A 19,377-nucleotide genomic window follows, 5' to 3' on the forward strand; every position below is an offset into this window, starting at 1 on the left:
ATATATATATGTATATTATTAATTTTATATGAGTAGATAATTTTATGTATAAAGATATAGTAATGAAACAACTATTTTTTTTTTCAATAATCTGAAATATATTTATAATCTACAGTACATCCTCCATCGCCTTTATTAAAATCCATCACAATCCATCATTTACTAAAAGCCGTTTAGATTATACGTTGGACCAAAAATTAGGATATACATATGTGGTGTAAAATAGTCCATTCTTTTTGGTAATTGAGTAAACCCAGAAATGTTTATATACTATTGTTGTTTTCCGTTAAGATTCTTTTTTCAAATTTGTCGGTGCATGCCTTCCCCTTCCACTGATCCCTGTAACTACTATACTATTATATTATCTGTGTCCCTATCAGCTACCATACTGAGTTCATTCCTCTTTTATGTATATCATTTTTCACACAGTCCATCTACCTCTTTTTGGGTGGTCCCTTTACATTCATCCATTTTCATATTTAACACTTTCTTGAAAACATAACTTCTTATGCATAACGTGAACATACTAAGACAATTATATTAAACTATTTTCCCTTGTATTAAGTATTAATCCCGATGATTATGAGTCTGGGCTTTTGATTTAAGCGCTGCCGTTTGACTTTTATAATAAATCGCAGTCGCTAAAACTCCCGAGCCGAGTGATGTCGAAATAATAAAGTTTGCCATCAACCTCCAGTCCGCAGAATCCATATACACTGTGAAGATACGCGCTGAAACAAAAATAGTTGTTAACGAAAGCCCTAACGAACTAGGGAAATATATTACATGGCTCTCATAATTTATATAAGATAGATAGATAGATACTCTTTATTGTTTCCTCAAAAGATTACAATAGTAAACTTATTATAAATATATAATAATTACAAGAAATAATCATAATGAGAAAACAATGGGCAACCTTATCGCTAAGAGCGATCCCTTCCAAGCAACCTTTGGATGGAGAGGAGTAATTATAAACAATTTGGTGGGAGGCACGATGAAAAATTTTGTTAGTTCTAAATATAGATGTGATACATATAATAATATAAATATTGTCCCTACTCATTATTATATATATATATACTCACACACATATACACATATACATACATGCATATAAACGCCTACACAAATACATAAAAATATATAAATACTGTTCACGAAAAGTATGCAAAAAATAATAAGAATGACACGGTATCGTACGACTTTACCTAAACGATATAATGGACGAATAAAACGTATACATTCATCTTAATGTACCCTGACAGAGAATTTCTAATACCATTTTGCGCAATTGACTACATCATCATCATCTCAGCCATTATTCGTCCACTGCTGAACATAAGCCTCCCCCATAGACTGCCATAAAGGACAATCCTGAGCCACCTGTCTCCACTGACTCCCTGTAATGTATTTCGTCACTTTATCTAGTCGTCTTACACTGCATTTACAGAGGTCGTCACTCAAGAACCTTTCTCCCCCATCGGTTGTCAGGTCTTCGAGTTACATGACTAGCCCACTGTCACTTTAATTAGCCGGATAGATGTGACGGAGACATTAGATATGATTTTAGTCTTGTCCATATTCAACAACTAAATTAATTCCTAATTAGCCGTTCAGAATAATTGCATAAACATTGTATGCGCTCTCTAATGAGTGCCGTTTTTGGTCTTTGATTCTGTATCTTGGCATTTTTGTATATCAATTATAAAAGGTAAAACATCTATCAAAAAATGACACTCACCACCGTTAGTGGAGATTGAAATGAACCATGTCATCAGCGATACCGCATCCGCATTAGCTGCTTTGATGATTCCATACATGTATGTGATTTTTGCACAACCACTCAACGCAGGGCATAGAGGCTGAAAAAAAAAACAATTTCCTACAGCATTGAATGAATTTCAGAATTAGTTACTAGTTTCAAATCCAACCATGTGACACAGCCACTTGATCAGTGATTTCCAGAATAATTAATAATAACAAAATGGAAATACACTATTGATTAAACATTATAGTACCGAATATTAATACTGGATCCATTATTCGTAGATAATTCGTAGTTCCAAATTAAGTGAGAAATTGTATTGATGCTACATAACTTGAATACTTGCTAAGTTTATCCAAAAGAATGAAGGTGATTTAAATATTAGTTAGGCGTACGATAAATAGTTATGTATAACTGTTTTAGTAATTTACATAATATTAGTTATAGAACTTGTTTAAATTTTAAACAATGCCTACAATGACGTGTTCCTTCAGGGTTTACCATGATATATATATATATATATATATATATATATATATATATATATATATATATATATATATATATATATATATATATATATATATATATACACGGTTCGTTGTTATTTGTATTATACATAAATGATGAATGATTTATTTGCTGATGACTTCTCAGTAATATTAGAGTCTTTAGAGATTTATTTCAAACACGTCATTAATGATACTGTCACTTATATTTTAAACTGACTAGATTCCAATAATTTGAAAGTTAATGTTGAAAAAACTAAATATTTAAGATTTTACAATAGAAAGCCAAAACATGGTAAGATAGAGATTTATATTAATGGAAATGTAATTAATCAAGTGAATGAAATTCTCTCGGTATTACAGTTGATAGTCAATGATCTTGGAAACAACACGTAAAAAAAGTATGCATAAAGTTATTCATATAGTTATTAAGCACTATGGAGATTAACGAAATTAGTAAACCAAAAAACTGCAGTTATGGCATATCATGAACATGTTACATCGAATCTTAAATATAGAATATTACTGTGGGTTGATATCAACAAAGCATTTATATCTCAAAAACAGTGTATTCGTGCCATCTGTAATAAACAGCCAATGACACCACTATTTCGACAGCTGAGAATATTAATAGACCCATCAATGTACATATTCGAATGCTGCCTGTTTGTAAAAATATATTCATATCTATTTATAAAAAAAGACGACTTTTGTAGGTATTTTTTTGTAAGACATCCCGGAAAACTTGTATTACCAAAAATGAAAACACACGTGTACTACAGTAATAATTATTCATATTGCTTAAAAATATATAACAAACTACCTAATACAGTTACTGTTCTCTGTTTAAAATAGTCTAAGAGCAAATTATTCAAATGGCTAATTAATAATTGTTTTTATTCCATTAATGATAACTTTAAATGTAAAATGGATAACATAATTTAATGAGATTCTTGAATTATTAATTTATTAATGCATTTATTACAATAGATAAGATATTAATAATATAATGAACTGTTAATTGACAAATAAATACTAAACAAATATTATATTATGAATTATGTATAAAAATGTTGCATGCCAAACTGACTGAATGTGCAAACTACTTATTGTCATTGATTCCATTCCATTATGTACCACATTCAGAGCAAATAAATATCATTTGATTTTAATTTAATTTCCATTTTATAAAAAGTATAAATAAAATTACTAAAACCCTAAATAAGAAATGATGAATTGTTGAAGGTAACAGATCTTTGTATTTTATTTATACATATTTCATACATATAACTAAAAAAACATATGTTATGACGCATTGGACAAGGACGTTTGATTTAAAAAGAGTAAAGCCGGTCAGGTGCGAATTTAACTTACAAGACGAGGGTTCTGTATATAGATATGTGATAAAATAACTTGTATTTCATTTAACTAATATAATATATAGGCAACCAATAGTTATTATTATTGATATAGCAATTCGAAAAATTTTTTAATAAAGAATTTTGTCGATAATTAAGTTTGATTTTGGAGGTAAAGAACGATTTTTGATAAATTCTCAAAGACGGCCGCTAATTAGAAACATTGTTTTATTTTTTCAGTAATTATTACATATATCTTTTTAAACTGGAATTATTTCAGATTTTTCGCTCCACAAACTTCGGAGATGGGTTCTTTCATACCACAATGGACGCGTAAACCCATTTTGAAATTTTGTGTAGATAGTCCTTATAAACCCTCTAGCAAAAAAATTAAATTTATTTCATATTTCTACTATAATGTGTAGGCCAATAATATGTAAAACTATACCAAACGTCAAATCGATAACGTTAGTCATTTCTGTGAAAGACAGACAGACGAACGGATGAAGTCGCATCATAAGAATTGCATCAAGTTTCTAGCTTCATGGTACGGAACCTTAAAAATGTGATTATGTATTTTTAACACCTACCCAACATATGCTTTAAGACATAATATGCATCTTTACTTGAAAAAATTCTAAGATATAATGCTACGACCTCTAAAATATGGTAAGAAGTCAATAGGGAGCCGATATTTCAGGGTCATGTTACGAAATATGTATACGATAACCATTTTTTGTAATTTTTCAATCTGACCTGACGTCAGAATCTTGCTGAAAAGATCACCCAGAAAACTTGACAATTACTGTACTGTTTCCAAATACTTTTATGAAGTGTAAATTCTAAAGTAGGTAGATATAATGTCTACAATATTCTTATTTACTAGCTTATGCCCGCAACTTCGTACGCCATGCATTTTGGAATGAATGAATGAATATTTATTTACAAGAAACATAGTAAGTATATAGATGTTAACAATAGGTATAAGTTCTCATATTTCGCGATAATTAGGCATGCAAAATTTAAAACCTAAAAAGTATAAAAATTGAATGAGTCATTAAAACAATAAACCAGAGGGAGACTTTGTACAAAAGTTGATTGCTTGGGTACCTCTGTCCCATTCGTGTTTACACCGTGAAGCATTGTGTTTGCATGGCTGTGTTTCAGTTTGAAGGGTGGGATATAGCGTGAATTTACTGGGTACAGAGGAATAACACCTGAGTCCTCAGGAATAGCAACGCATGGGGGGTATCATGGGCGAAACGGTATACTCTGTTATGTCCATGGTACTGCTAGTTTGCCATTCTAAGTTGTATAAAAAAAAATAGTAATGTAACGTCAGTTTGTTGTTTATAACTTCAGGACTAGATTATGATGTATTCTAATATGCTCGGTAGTAAGTAGATAATTATTTCTGGACAGCGTAAAAGAAAGAAAGAAATAAAAATATATTTTTGTTATAGTAATATAAATTTTTTTAATAGTTTTTTTTTTTTTTCTATACGTTCCAATTCGTAAGACAACTTCAGCAAAGAAAAACGGGCAAGAAACTTAACTGTTGCTTTTTTTAAAATGTTTAATTATATAAATAATGAATTAGCGTGAATGCAAAACACTAGGCAGTATCAGATCATAAAATTTAAAATATCGTCTTATCTGATCGATTAAGATAAAATAAGTTTTGAAGTTAAATCTTCGGAAACACAACGGTGAAAACCGCATCTAATTTGCAACAGTATATTTTGCTTCGGTATCCCGAACCAAATATTCAGAACACAATTTATTGTTTTTGCATCTATTGACTTTATTAAGTCTCCTCATATTAACTTTTATTCTATTAAATTTAATTCTATTTTAATACCAAAATAAGAAGGTTAAATATCAAAATGTTCCTTTATCCCCATTACAGTACTGTCTATTAGCACACTGGCCAAAACTTGGTATTAAGTTTTATTTAAAATGTAATCTTATTTCACATCAATAAGTTTAAAAAAAAAAAACAAGGTAACAATCCACGACAGGCCAGGACGAGAGGATAAAAATTTGAAATAACACCCTACAGAATGGCATATAAAACAACATTGTTATAGTATGCTAATATCAAGATCTTGTAAGGAACGAGGAACGCTAATGGATAATTACGGTATACATCAAATCCCACTTTACAGCCTACAGTATTGGTACTAAAAGTGGATTACGTTTTATCTGAAAATACCTTTTCAAAAATTAACAAATCTAAGTTTTTTATTATTATTTACGACATTAACTGTCTACTGTTAAACAAAAGACTTCCCCATAAGAGAAGTTTTGAGCATTTCACTTGAATATAATAAGTCTTTCTTTCTTTCTGAAAACATATCTCTGTAATTTCAACAGAAACAGCTGTGTAAGCACAGCTTATTCACGTCAAAAAACAAATGGAACAGAGGTGAATGAACAGTGATGAATTTTATATTTTATAAGGTAAAATGATGAAATTATTAAAATACTCACCATTAAATATGTAAGTAGAACTTTCGGGAACAATCCGATGAGAAATGCCACCACGATAGAGAAATATATGATTGCACATATATGTACTTTCCGTGAATGTAGCATATTTTTGTACTTCAACGCGTAATAAAACATTACGTAGACTTGTAATAAGAGTAATGGATACTCCAAATAAGCGATGAGAGAGTACTGATTTGTATAATTGTACAATCCTATTATTGTGAATCTGAAATATAATAATAAATGAATAAATGAGTATACTTTATTTGCATTATACAATATAGGAAATAAGCAAGACAATTAATAAATTTACATTTATTAATAATACGATACAATTGTACAAGTACAGTAAGGCGGTCTTATTGCTGAGAGCAATCTTTTCAAGACAACCTTAAGGAAATGGACTAATTGTTGTACAAGTAGGTGTAATAGTGCTTTATAATTAAAAAAGCATCTTTTACGAATTATTAATAAAGCACTATTATACTATAATATAATTATAAATTTTATTTATTATAAGATATCTCACTAAAATAATAAAATTATATCTACACTATGGGATGTAAGTAAGGCAAATATTAAATAAAAAGTGGGGTCGAGTTAACCATTGAAGGTTGTGGGCTTCTCCTCGGAGGTATCGAGCGAGATGGTCACCTACGCTCCAATTTGGAGCGCATTAGACATTAAGTCTCATCTGATTGAGTGCTAATGGACCAATCCCAACCAGCTTAGCACAAGACTGGCTTCCCTCGAGGGAGCTGACCCCACACGTACAACTAAACCCTAATTATATATACTGAATTTAATGAAAAACTTTAATAGCGCGTTTCAGGACAGTCAAGAGATTGCAACAACTAAAAGTGGGTTATATTATTCAATATCTATATATTGTAGTTACAATATCTATACATATATTGGCCCAATAACAGACATGTCAAGTATCGGTTGACCAATATATTATATCGAACATGCCAACCCGCTCGTAATAAATATAAGTATCATGATTCGATATCGAAATAGGTGATAATCAAGTCGCTCTAAATCAATATCTAGAAGGACTCATTATATAGATGTTGAATATTACCCATCCCTACTACCTATACTACCCTCGTCGTGGTACTAATATAAAAGTGTAGTGTGGTTATTTAAAATATCAAATTTTGATTCAATTTACAAAACCCATTTAATTATACATCCAAAATCTAAATTTCAATTTAATAATCAACAAATGTTTTGTAAACAAATTAAGCAAATTGTATCCTTATTGATTAATTTCATATACACATCTATTTATTACAATTTAAAGTTTTGTTAATAATAACAAAACGCAATTTTTTGTGGGTACCCGTATAAAAATTTGACCGCATACGTCACCCCTCTGTACCCACGACCGCCATGTTGACGTTGTCCATCGTACGGGTCGCATTCATGCTGATTAGACATTCCAATACAAATAAGGAATAAATCATTTTTTTATAATAACCCCGGTATCGGTGAACTCAAAGTACAAAGTGATTGTGTTCCAGCTCCCAAGACGTGGCATTTTCTGAGACCCTACATACACTATCATGGCATTTATGAAAAATCTTGGTCTCCTGGTCAAATATTTAACAAGATGGCTGTACTTGAAGAGGCCGCGTCGGGCCATTTTGTAGTAGTGCTACGTCTTTTCTTTCACATACATTGAGGTAAGCACTCCTTTTAGATAAATGATTATATCAAATTATATAGCCTTCAATATCAGACATTGATTACGATGTTCTATAAAAAATAGAATTCAATTATTGCAAAACAAGTTACTTTAAATTAAAAGTCTCCTAAAATCTCTTTTAGATACGAAAATAATTTTCCAAATCGGTTACTAATGGGGTTATGAGGTACAAATATAAAACAATACAACCGAATCGAGAACCGACTTTTGAAGTCTGTTCAAAATATGAATATGTGATATTTTATTAATTGGTTGATTCCTATCTACGATTCTACTTTAAAATTAAACTGGTCGTTTTCATACTGTAGGTATTTTATGCTAAGAATATGGATAAACAATACATCTGTCATTCATCCATCATTTAAAAATATTTGATTTTACGAGTAAAAATTTAAATAAGTATAGGTTTTTAGGTATGATTAAAAAAAGTAGTTTCTTCTAATTTTAGTGTTTTAGTATTATAGTTGATAAATATTTATAATTTGTTTTTTTTTTCAGAGCATTGCAATGGATACGGAAATTGCAGATGTTATCTATCGACAAAAAAAAAGAGCGACTTGTTTATTAGTTCATATAAGTAATGTGTTTTGTAAAAAATACAGCCATCTTAGTTTCATACTGAAGTGTTTTATTTAATATCTCTTAACAATAACTTATTGAGTTCATGACTGGTTAATTAGCGTTACTCGAGTAAAAAAAAATATTATTATTCGCAAAACACAATTTATAAAATAATTAGAGTAGGTATTATTTGCTAAGCTCCGCCTATTCTTTCAAACCTGTAAATTGATAAAACGTAATACCCTGTAGTTGATAAAACTGGTATAGGTACTGGTAATTGATGAAAATGTTACTAATGTGGTCTAATTGACCCATTGCTAGCAATACACCCTATCGAATCGACCTCCACGCGGTTCATCCTGGAAATCATCGAGGTTAATTCTAGTGGAATTTGTTATGATGGGCTAATTAACCTGCCTTTTCATCCCTCACTGGTGCCCCGCCAGCATATCCCGATAGCACAGGCGGGGTTACCATTTCATTATCACTCATTAAAAATAAGGTTGGCTCAGCGTGACGAATTCGATAAGAATTATCCACGGTGGTTTCCAGGCGAAGCCAAGTGGAGCTCGACCGGATAGGGTGTAGTCCAATACGAAAAACATTGATACAGAAACTGCATATTTCATTGTTGTAAAATATATTTTTTTTTTTGTTTTTCTTTTATTTCATCGGTAATGATTCATGTGTTAATACACGGCATTTTATTTCCATTTCCATTTTATTCCTCTGGCCAAAAGAAAAACAAAAAAATAGCGTTTTACAATAATGAAATATAATAGCTTCTATATCAATGTTTTTGTTCATACTGCATATATGTACAAAAACATTGCATCTATATTCAGCCTAAGGCCTCAAGCCTTAGGCTACATATAGATATACAAAATATTTGTAAAAAAGGAAATACATTAAATAACCTTTTAAATAAAAAGCATTATTTGATTTCAAAAACAAAAAAGATTTTTTCTTTTAAATTATTAAAATCTATTTTACAGAATATGTTAAAATAACAATGGAATTAATATCAATACAATTAATTATTTCTATTCACTTATAATGTAAAAGTAATGGGTATACTTTCATATTACTAGTTTTATAATAAAACTATTAGGAGTTTTTACATCTAAAACCCAAACTTTGTCATCCTTTCCAGGCATTATTCCAACAATCCTGGCTGATGGCCAATTAAATGGTATTGTCTTATCACCTCTTAAAAGTATTATAGTTCCTATATTTAAATTAGGCCTATAGAATAGATAGGATTAATATAAGGATATTAATTTTCCATTTAGGTATATTTTACAACATAACTAAATATTGCTTATGCCACTGCTTCCAAAAGTTTTGTTGCATTTGAGTACATTGTTCCAAAAATTTTATTTACCTATCTTAAAATCATAAAGTCTGTTTCACCAATTACACATTTAATATAATTTTTTATATTTTTTTTATAGAAGTTTCACATAAACCTAGCAAAAACAGAAAAATAAGAGGGTATAAAATAAAATTTTATTCTCTCTGAATTGGCAAAATTAATTATGAATTTTATTTTTATATACTATATAGTTCTTCTAATTCTTAATGGGCACCTTTATTGTATGATGCATTATCACAATATATTTTACTTGGTTTATTTCTTCGAGAAATAAAACGTTGTAAACACCCTAAGAAAGTACTAATAGTCAAGTCAGATGCTAATACGATATGCAAAGCCTTTGTGATAAAACATACGAATATAACAATGTAGGTTTTAGTAATTACAGAATTTCTAATTCTAGTTTCTTAACCGCCATAATCGGTTCCAACTATTTGACAAGGTCTAGTCATATTAACCTTATCTAATGGTACAAAACCAGGGGGGAAAGGGATTGTTAGTAATAGAGACTGAGAATCCTATTGCTAGCAATATACCCAACCAGGTCGACTTCCTCGCGATTCTCCCTGGAAACTATCATGGTTAATTCCTGATGAATTCATCATGATGGACTGGCCTGTTTTGATTCTCATCTATCACACTACACTGGTGCTCCGTGCTTGGGCAAACCGGAAAATATTTTTCATAGCATATGTTATATTATTATGATTATAGTCAACATTTTTTAAATGTTCAGGACTATGTCAGCATAAAAAATTGTCTTTGAAACCTGACATCTCTAGATAGACAATCGGCAGGATTTTCTTTAGTTTTACCATTGCTATGGTGCTCCAATGAAAATCAAAACTTAATTGTTTGATTTTTTCCACACGATTTGCTACATAAGCTTGATAGGTTCAATCCAGCCAAGACAAAACTATCTGAAAGTCTAAATAAATTTCAATCTCATATTTTAATAAAAGAGTATTATGAACTTTCGAATTAATGATCTAGCTAACATTAATAACAATAATGCACTATTTAATTTCAAGCTATAAATTGTTAGCTTTTCATTTTTAAGATTGATAAGCAACTTAGAACATAATAATTTGATTCTTACTATGTTATCAGTACAGATAACTCTTAAAAATAAAGACTAGCAACAAGCAGGATTTGAGGCATTAGCATAACCAATAGTCTAGATTTTATAAGCCAAAGGTGAATTCACATGATTCGGCACAGAAATACGAAATATTTATACTAAACCGTTAAAAAATACAATACATTTTGCATTTAAATATTCCGAAATGCTCGCATACGACTGTGTGTCTCTTCTAAAAGGAACTTTTGAAAAGGCGGAGTCTGGAAGAGAGTGAGCTCACTTCTGAACCGAGGGAGCCATCGTTAGCCTTAGATGCATTTAAGTTGGACGGGAGGGGCAGGCGTGAGCTCTGGTGTAGGCACAACCTTGAACGTGCTGTTGGGATTGGTTTTAGAATGACTGGACGTTTGATTCAGGCATTATTTCATTCAAGGAAAAGGAATTTGCAGTGGGTAGTTGGGTCGGTGGAACTGGCAAAATGCAGATTGGGGCTCATACTGGAATACGATTGATTGGGGTATTTGGGGTGATGAGGGTCTTTTTTGGCCGAGTTTTGGGGCGCATGGACAGCCACGATAATTGACTGTGTGTCCCTTCGTTTGGCACAATGTTCGGCTGGAAGGTATGGGCGTGTTAGGTCATCGACCGCACTCACTAGTGCTATGGTCGACCAAGTATTTGATGCACCGTAAGCAAGCATAGCAGTTGCGGGCAGAGTGCCCGTAGAATTGGCAGTGATGACCTAGGGACCTCTTTTTTGTTGCGTGGTTCGACCGTAAAGCTGGGGATAAGGCACGTCTTTTATATTGGAAATCGATTTGCCTGCAATCTAGAGGTCTAGGACCACGAGGACAAAGGTTAGAGATCCTTGTCTCTGGCCTTGTATACATTAAGTTCAATTTTCAGTTTCTGACCACTTTCGCATGACGAAAAATCGCTGTACAAAGAAGTACTCTTTGTCATCGCGATAATTCTTAGCGGGTAGCGGGGAAAAAAAGCTAAGCCACGCCCATACGTCCAAGGTCAAGAATAAACGATGCGCCTTAAACCTCATTACTAACAATCCCTTCTCTAACTGATATTTATTATCTCTTAGTGTCTAAACGACGTAACCAATCGTCATAAAATTCAGGAAACTCGTACTATTTGGAAAAGAGAAGAGTTATCCTGGTTAAATAAACTTATTACGGCTACACAGAAGTCGCAGATAAAAGAATTATATTTCATAAAAAAATTTAGGAATAAAAGGTGGGGTCAAGTGTTGTGCCATTGCCTCGAAAGTAAGGACACTCTTTTACACTGGGAATTTTGACATCTGGATATTGCTTCAGAGGTTCTATTGCCTCTCTTAACACTGGGGACTTATCTCATCTGGATGGTGTAGTGCTAATATAGACCAGCTTAGCACTAGAGCTGGCTTCCTTCGAGGCCACGGACCCCACCTCTTCAATTGAATCCTACGTATATATAGTGCATCTGGTAAAAAATTCTAATATCGCGTTTTAAGACTAGGGTTGCCACCCGTATAGTTTTGGTGTTTGTAAAGTGTAAAGATATATATAAATACAATAAAATATATATATGAAGGTAGCAAAGCAAAAGATGGGATAAGAGAAGAGGGTAAGAAAAAGTAATAGTAAATTTAGAAGGAAGGTTTTTGTCATTTACTTTGTGGTACATGGTAAAACAAAGTGAAAAACGATAGAGGTTTGTGATTATGTAAAAGTTCTGAAAATCATATCGTTTTAGAGAAAAAATATTAAACGTTTATTTGACAAAAATAAAATATCGCATCTACCAACCCTGCATTGATGTATTAATTGGTTTATCCATTCATTGGTTGATGAAGATGACGTGACTGTACATACACAACTGATAAGTGATACACACATAAATATGGTTTTAACAATATAATGTCGTTATCACAAACGAGTAAATCATTACTAATATCATAAATGTCGATATCAAATTCGTTTCTTACCTCTTAGACTATAAGGGCTCATACAATCGTCATGAAATTTCATACGTAGTATTTAGGATAAATAAGGGCATAGATACGATCAGTCGTATTGTTGATTATTATTAATTACAACCCGCTAGTGACAATGGGATCAAAGAAACGTCCGTGATTTAACTGGTCTTGTAAGAAAGCCAGACATGCTCAGCAAACTGCATACAAGACTTGGATTACGGCTCGCACTAAGTCTGATCCTAGGATCACTGATGCAAAACGGAAATTAAACGTTGATTCGAGACACAGTAAAAGAGTAATTTTCAGAGCCAAATTTGAATTTGTAGGCAAAATTGGTAGGCGACTATCAAACCCTCCTTCTGGTAATCGTACTTTCTAGTCGCTTGCTAAAGCAGCCCAAGGAAACTTTTGTCAATTGTCTTTTCCACCACTTCGGAAACCGAATGGTAACTTGGCCTACAATGCTAAAGAGAAAGCCGACCTATTAAGTAATCTCTTTGCCTCTAACTCGACGAATCGATGACTCGACTATGGACGAAGTAATTCTGTATCACCTACTATCCCATGCTGCGAAAGCTCTATGCCGGAAATTAGTATAACACAATGTAAAGTCCGGCGGGAGTTACTCTCCTTAGATGTTCATAAGTCGAGTAGGCCAGACGGTATACCAGCCCGGTATGTCCTGCGTGTCTCTTCACGATCTCGTACTCCTTAGGACAATTTCCTTCGACATGAAGGACCACCTTTATACATCCTGTACCTAAAAAGAGCGATAAGTCGGACCCTTAAACTTACAGACCAATTGCGATCGCTTACCTTTTCTTAAGGTGATGGAGCGTATAATTAACGCATAGCTGTTAAAATATCTAGAGGAACATGATTTATTGAGTGACCGCCAATATGGCTTTCGCCATAGTCGCTCAAATGGTGACCTCTTGGTATATCTTATGCACCGATGGGGATCCATCATTGAGAGTCAAGGCGAGGCGCTCGCTGTCGATCTTAATATTACAAAGGCTATTGACAGGGTCAGGCATCGGGGTCTTATATCGAAATTATCCTACTATGGACTTCCTAACAGTCTTTGTAAATGGATTGTCAGTTTTTTGTCCGGCAGATGCATAAAAACCATTTGATGGTTGCTGCTCCGAAAACATGGGCATTAACGCTGGCGTCCCGCAGGGCTCTGTGCTGTCCCCGACGTTGTTTCTGCTGCATATTAATTATATGTTATCCTTAAATGGCATTCATTGTTATGCGTTCACCGCTATAAAAAACCATTTGCTGTGGCTCCACAGATCCAGGGCACGTCTCTTAAAGCATGGGAATCCTTGGTGTTGACATCTCTAGTGATGGTGCAACGATGAGCTATGAGATTTGTCAATGATCCCAGGCTTACAAGCGGTATCGAACCCTTAAATCTTAGGGGAGATTTTGCCTCACTCTGCGTGTTCTACCGCTTGTATAACGTTATTGTGCTCAGAAGAATTATTCAATATGATACACACGGCCTCTTTCTACCATCGTCGGCTCACCATCGACAGGAAGTTCACCCTCCTACAGCTTAAACGGTTGTGTACAATGCGGTTTCAGAGATGTTTTCTCCCACGAACACTCAAGTTATAAAATGAGCTGCCTACCGAGGTTTTCCCAAGAGACTACAGCATAGGGTTCTTCAAAAGGATAGTAAGGAGGTTTCTTCAAGGTCGGCAACGCGCACGTAATACCCTTGGTATTGCAGGCGTTCATAGGCTACGATAACAACTTATCATCAGGTGGGCAATATGCTTGCTGCCATCTCAGATGTGAAAAAAAAAATAAGAAAAAAAATTGTTTATCGTAGTGTTATAATCATACATAAACTTTTTGATTATTACTTCGTACATAGGAATTTCTAGAAGGCAATATCAAGATGAAACATACACCAGATTTAAAATTATATCTTGAAGAACACAACTGTAAAAACTGCATCCAATTTGGTGCAGTTATTTTTACATGATTCCACGATATATCGTGGAATTTTACAAGGATGGTTTCGAGATGGAACCACGTAGAGCAGCCTTTCTCAAAGTGGGAGATAACGTCCCCTTGTGGCAGTACAGGCCTAAAGGGGGCGGTCAAGGTCATATACAAATGAAGCGCCTAAAATATCTGCCATGTACACACACTGTCTAGTTACAATTTTATTATATTAGTAAGATAGTAAAACAATTATGATTTAAATATACTAACCCGGTGATTTCCAAAAGTATGGCTTGCAAATCTATGCCTTTAGCTGATTTTTTCTGTCGTATATTCATAATTTGCGGAACTTTTATAAATGTACACATCAGGATTATAATGATGCTCCCCACATTGGCAATTTTTTTAACCAAATCTCCTTGGTCGTCCATTGATAAAGTCCTAGAATTAATTATTATTATTTATAGCATAATATATATATATATATATATATATATATATATATATATATATATATATATATATATATATATATATATACATATAAGCAGGAGCGCAGACTTCTAGAAAATCTCGTGAGTGCTCATGCTCTTCTGATGGCAGGTCCATCGTCATTATTTCAACTGAAATACACACACTGTTTGCTGAACAAGCAAGCGCGACCTAGATGATATGAGATGAGAATTATTTTAATCATAATGTCTAGTGCCATGGGTTCTGCCCACCCAGTATTTACCTCTCGTGGATAACAAAGTTTCCGAGCCCCCACGGCGTGTCGGCGCCCGTCATTAGTATGATATATCATATATTAATGATCAGTATACCTGAATCCGCCTGATTAATGATAAATATATAAATAGTCATAAAACAGAATAACTATACAATTATACCTAAAAAAGACAGATTTGCCAATTTAAGAACAGTACAAATAAAAAAATTACTATAATCCCCTTGAACAAATTAAAGTGTCATTTTTAAAAAAATAATGCTAATCCTACAATTATAATTCGGCAGTTTATAGAGGTAATGTAATTCTGTTTTTCCAAATGTGTACTGTTTGCTCCAATGACTGAAGTGGATCCGCTAGAGTGGCGGTAAAGGACGAGAGAGGCAAATTCTGATGTGATATTTCTCCAAAACAATTTGTAAAATTTTAATTTTGATATCACAGCGAAATCTTTATTCTAAGGATCATCTTTCTTATTCTAAGATTCGTACTTATAGTACAGCAAACTCTCATTTGCGAGGCCGTACTTGAGTGCTAACTTTTGATGGGATATTTTGGCTACCTGGTTATGTCTTTGCAAGTGCTCAGTATTGGTAAGAGCTGAACAACCCGAAAGCACATGTCTGAGTGACTCTCCGGGACAGCGACATGCCCGACAGATGTCCTCAGTGCCATCCTTCAGAATGTTTTCGGTAATTGTTCGTCTTAACCACCCGATCCCGTATTACACAGACAAAACCCTCGGTTTCTCCGAAGAGATCACCAAACTGTAGCCAGTGCACGGAGGTCTTCGTATTGACATATGGCCCGTGAAGGGCTTTGAAGAACATTCTGTGCAACTTCTTCTCTTTCCATACGACCTCCCGTTGAGAGTCGTATATAAAAAACATATATTAACAAACATGTTATTTCCTAAGTTTCAACTCATTTGGTAGGTATAAGTATAAATAACAACTACTATAAAACGCAAACAAACGTTAAAAGTACATTTAGGTCGGCATCGACGAGGTAAGTACTTTTGCCTTCGGAGGTCAATGATCATCCACGTATTTCCAAATACTTGCCAAGAAGCCGACGTGTTATACTTAGAATGTTCACAAAATAATCTTCTTATTTCCAAATAACAGTGCACATAATAAACAAAAAGGAAAAAATATGTAAATTAACAAACAAAAAATTTCAACAAGTATTGTCCCTCACAAAAGCAAGCCTTTAACCCTTAACCTTAACAACACTCGCTTTTTAATTTACACATCTACACTCGTGTAGCAGTATAGTTCCCCACGCATTTGCTCAATTCTTCAACCACAGTGTAAATAATTACATAAGGATTTTTTATGATATAACAAAATTTTAAGAATAACATAGATATATAGAAATCAACTTCTAGTAGCAGTATTTCCAAACCGATTAGAGTATATTCCTTTTTAAAAGGCCGGTAGTACACCTGCAATGCCTTTGGTGTTGTGGGTGGGTGATCATGGACGGCGGTAGTCACTCACCATCAAGTGAACAGCATGCAAGATATTTCTCAAGTCAAATAAGTGAATTCTCTGAAAAATGGTGCTATATTTTAATAGCAAGTTAGAAGGCCAAATCGTAAATAAAGTTGTGAATATAAAAATAAATGAAAAATATTTCCTTATCATTATAATAATTACCTTTCAAACTGTGACTTTAGTTTTTTATTATAGTTAGTTTTTACCCGTCCGTCCTTCATCCTCGTAACCGGGATATGTTCTCTGACCGAGATAAAAAGTATTCTATATCCTTCTCCATCCCATATAGCACTCATATACTAAATTTCAAAGTGATTCATTAAGCCATTAAAGCGCTAAGAAGTACATTAACAGGTAGCAGAAAATCATTTCTTATTTCTTTTTTTAAATTATTCCTTATTTTGTTAGAACTTAATTTGGAACATGACCATTAATCATGCCACGTTCAGTTCTCATATTATAGTCGATGACTACAGTCTATAGGTACAACGTTAAAATTATTAATATTTTTTGGATAAAATTTCCTGTTTGCTCGCGTCTGCCTATCAATTAACAAGCATACTAGACAAGTAGCAAACGATAATCTCTCACTCTATCTCATGACCTCGCTAGCTATGACGATTCCATCGATGGAATCGCTTGTCCTTTGTCTAGGCGGTGTGATAACCTTTCTAATAGCGATTAATATTTTTACTCATTCTATACTATAAACCCAAATAAAAGTTTTAAAAAAAAAATAATTTAGACTTGCGTAATCACACTATGGGGGGCCTACGTCCCCCAACGCTTCATATCTCTTAAACAATTTACAATATTTCGGTTCACTTTCACTCTTCGCGAGCTCTCTGTCAACCTTGGAAATACATGTGAAGATCGACGGTCTTACGCTAAAATTAATAAAAATATTTCCAAAAATATGTGTAGTTACCCTTAACAACACTCGTAGGGGAGTAAGGTCCCCACCTTACTCCCCTACGAGTGTTGTTAAGGGTTAAGAATATAATAGAGGAAGAAAATACGCAAGTTAGACACAATATATGCACAATATATTAAGGTAGATGGCCACCACCAATGGCGTAACTATACTATCGGGTGTCGTAGGAAATCGGACACAACCCTTCTATTATATAAATAAAAAAAAAAAAATTACAAATATAATAACAAATATTACAAAGTATTTTCTATGGATAGAGTAGCAAAGTTGCGTAGCATTTCGATATTTCATTCATATATGTATGTTCTAATGTAATATTATTATTCTCAAAGTAATTAAATATTTTTTTACTAATTTATATAATAAGGCTATGCTAAGATTAATGCTTACGACTTCTCAGACCAGGAGCCTCCTCAGGCCTGTCTGAGGAGGATCTGTATTCTTGCTCTGCCACCCTATTGTTACACCACTGGTAGATACCTATATCACACAATGAATAAAGCCAGCTATCAGCAGCTTACTTACCCTCTTCACCGTTACAGTTACTTATCATTAGGTATTGTAATTTTTTAAAATAAAACCTGTCATTTTAAATATTTCTCTAAATATTTAACTCACTCATAAATAATAATAGTTTGTAGGTATTTATATTTTGACAATGCAAAGTTTGCCAGCTTCTCACACGCGCAATGGATCTGTATAATTTTTATGTAATAATTTATTCACTGATAAATTAATTAAGGATAAGTGACCTTTTCACTTCCTTAACTACAATGTTCATCATAATAAAACCGTCTAAAGGAATTAATATTTTAAATATCAAAATATAAAATACCTAAACAAGTAACACAACACAAATTTAAAAATAGAAAAGTAAAAGTTTAAAAAGAGAATAAATAACTTCGCTCACATATTTTCTCAACGGGGCTATGTATTACAAAAGCGTTCGCAATAGCAGAGAGTTCACATTAAACAATGTAAATATTATAAGTATTTAGTGATATATGTTAAATGAAATGCAAATAGACGTTCGGTTAACAATGCCGACTATGCTGTCGATTCGGTACGTAAGTAATTTTACCACGAACGCCATCAGTGCATTTATATCTAAGATAAAATATAACTATAAATTAATGCTTATAAAAAAGTTAAACAAATGTAACATAGCCCCCAGGATATATGGGGTATTATGAGTATCACAGCTTGTGGTGTGCTGTCTGTGGTGCTGTTCATGTCTATAAGCGACGGTTACCGCTTTCCATCAGATAGTCTGCATGATTGTTAATCTAAGAATCATAAAGCAAATAATTCGAGTGATTGATATACCTAATTACGTACGTACTTAGGGAAGGAAGAGATTATACTAAAAGGAATATACTATTTTTGTTGAGATTAAAAGTTGTTTTGAAAACATTGCATGGACAATC

General features: G+C 33.0%; 1 protein-coding gene across 2 annotated transcripts; it reads right to left on the reverse strand.

The window, feature by feature from the left end:
• Window positions 1-76: 76 nt before the first annotated feature.
• On the reverse strand, window positions 77-18,983 carry LOC113516981 (solute carrier family 66 member 3-like). Of its 2 annotated transcripts, none has more exons than XM_052895513.1 (5): window positions 18,476-18,773; window positions 15,061-15,231; window positions 6,129-6,354; window positions 1,745-1,865; window positions 77-731 (listed from the first exon to the last, which is right to left on the reverse strand). In XM_052895513.1, exons 2-5 carry the CDS (start codon window positions 15,219-15,221, stop codon window positions 568-570), a joined length of 672 nt encoding a protein of 223 aa, XP_052751473.1. In that variant the 5' UTR covers window positions 15,222-15,231; window positions 18,476-18,773; the 3' UTR covers window positions 77-567. The 2 variants fall into 2 exon arrangements, with proteins under 2 accessions (XP_052751473.1, XP_052751471.1); XM_052895511.1 differs by lacking the exon at window positions 18,476-18,773 and adding an exon at window positions 18,861-18,983 and having other exon boundaries at window positions 78-731.
• Window positions 18,984-19,377: the final 394 nt, after the last annotated feature.

Source organism: Galleria mellonella, unplaced genomic scaffold (genome assembly GCF_026898425.1).
Source record: "Galleria mellonella isolate WM207_F2 unplaced genomic scaffold, CSIRO_AGI_GalMel_v1 utg28, whole genome shotgun sequence".
NCBI classification, from domain to species: Eukaryota; Metazoa; Arthropoda; class Insecta; order Lepidoptera; family Pyralidae; genus Galleria; species Galleria mellonella.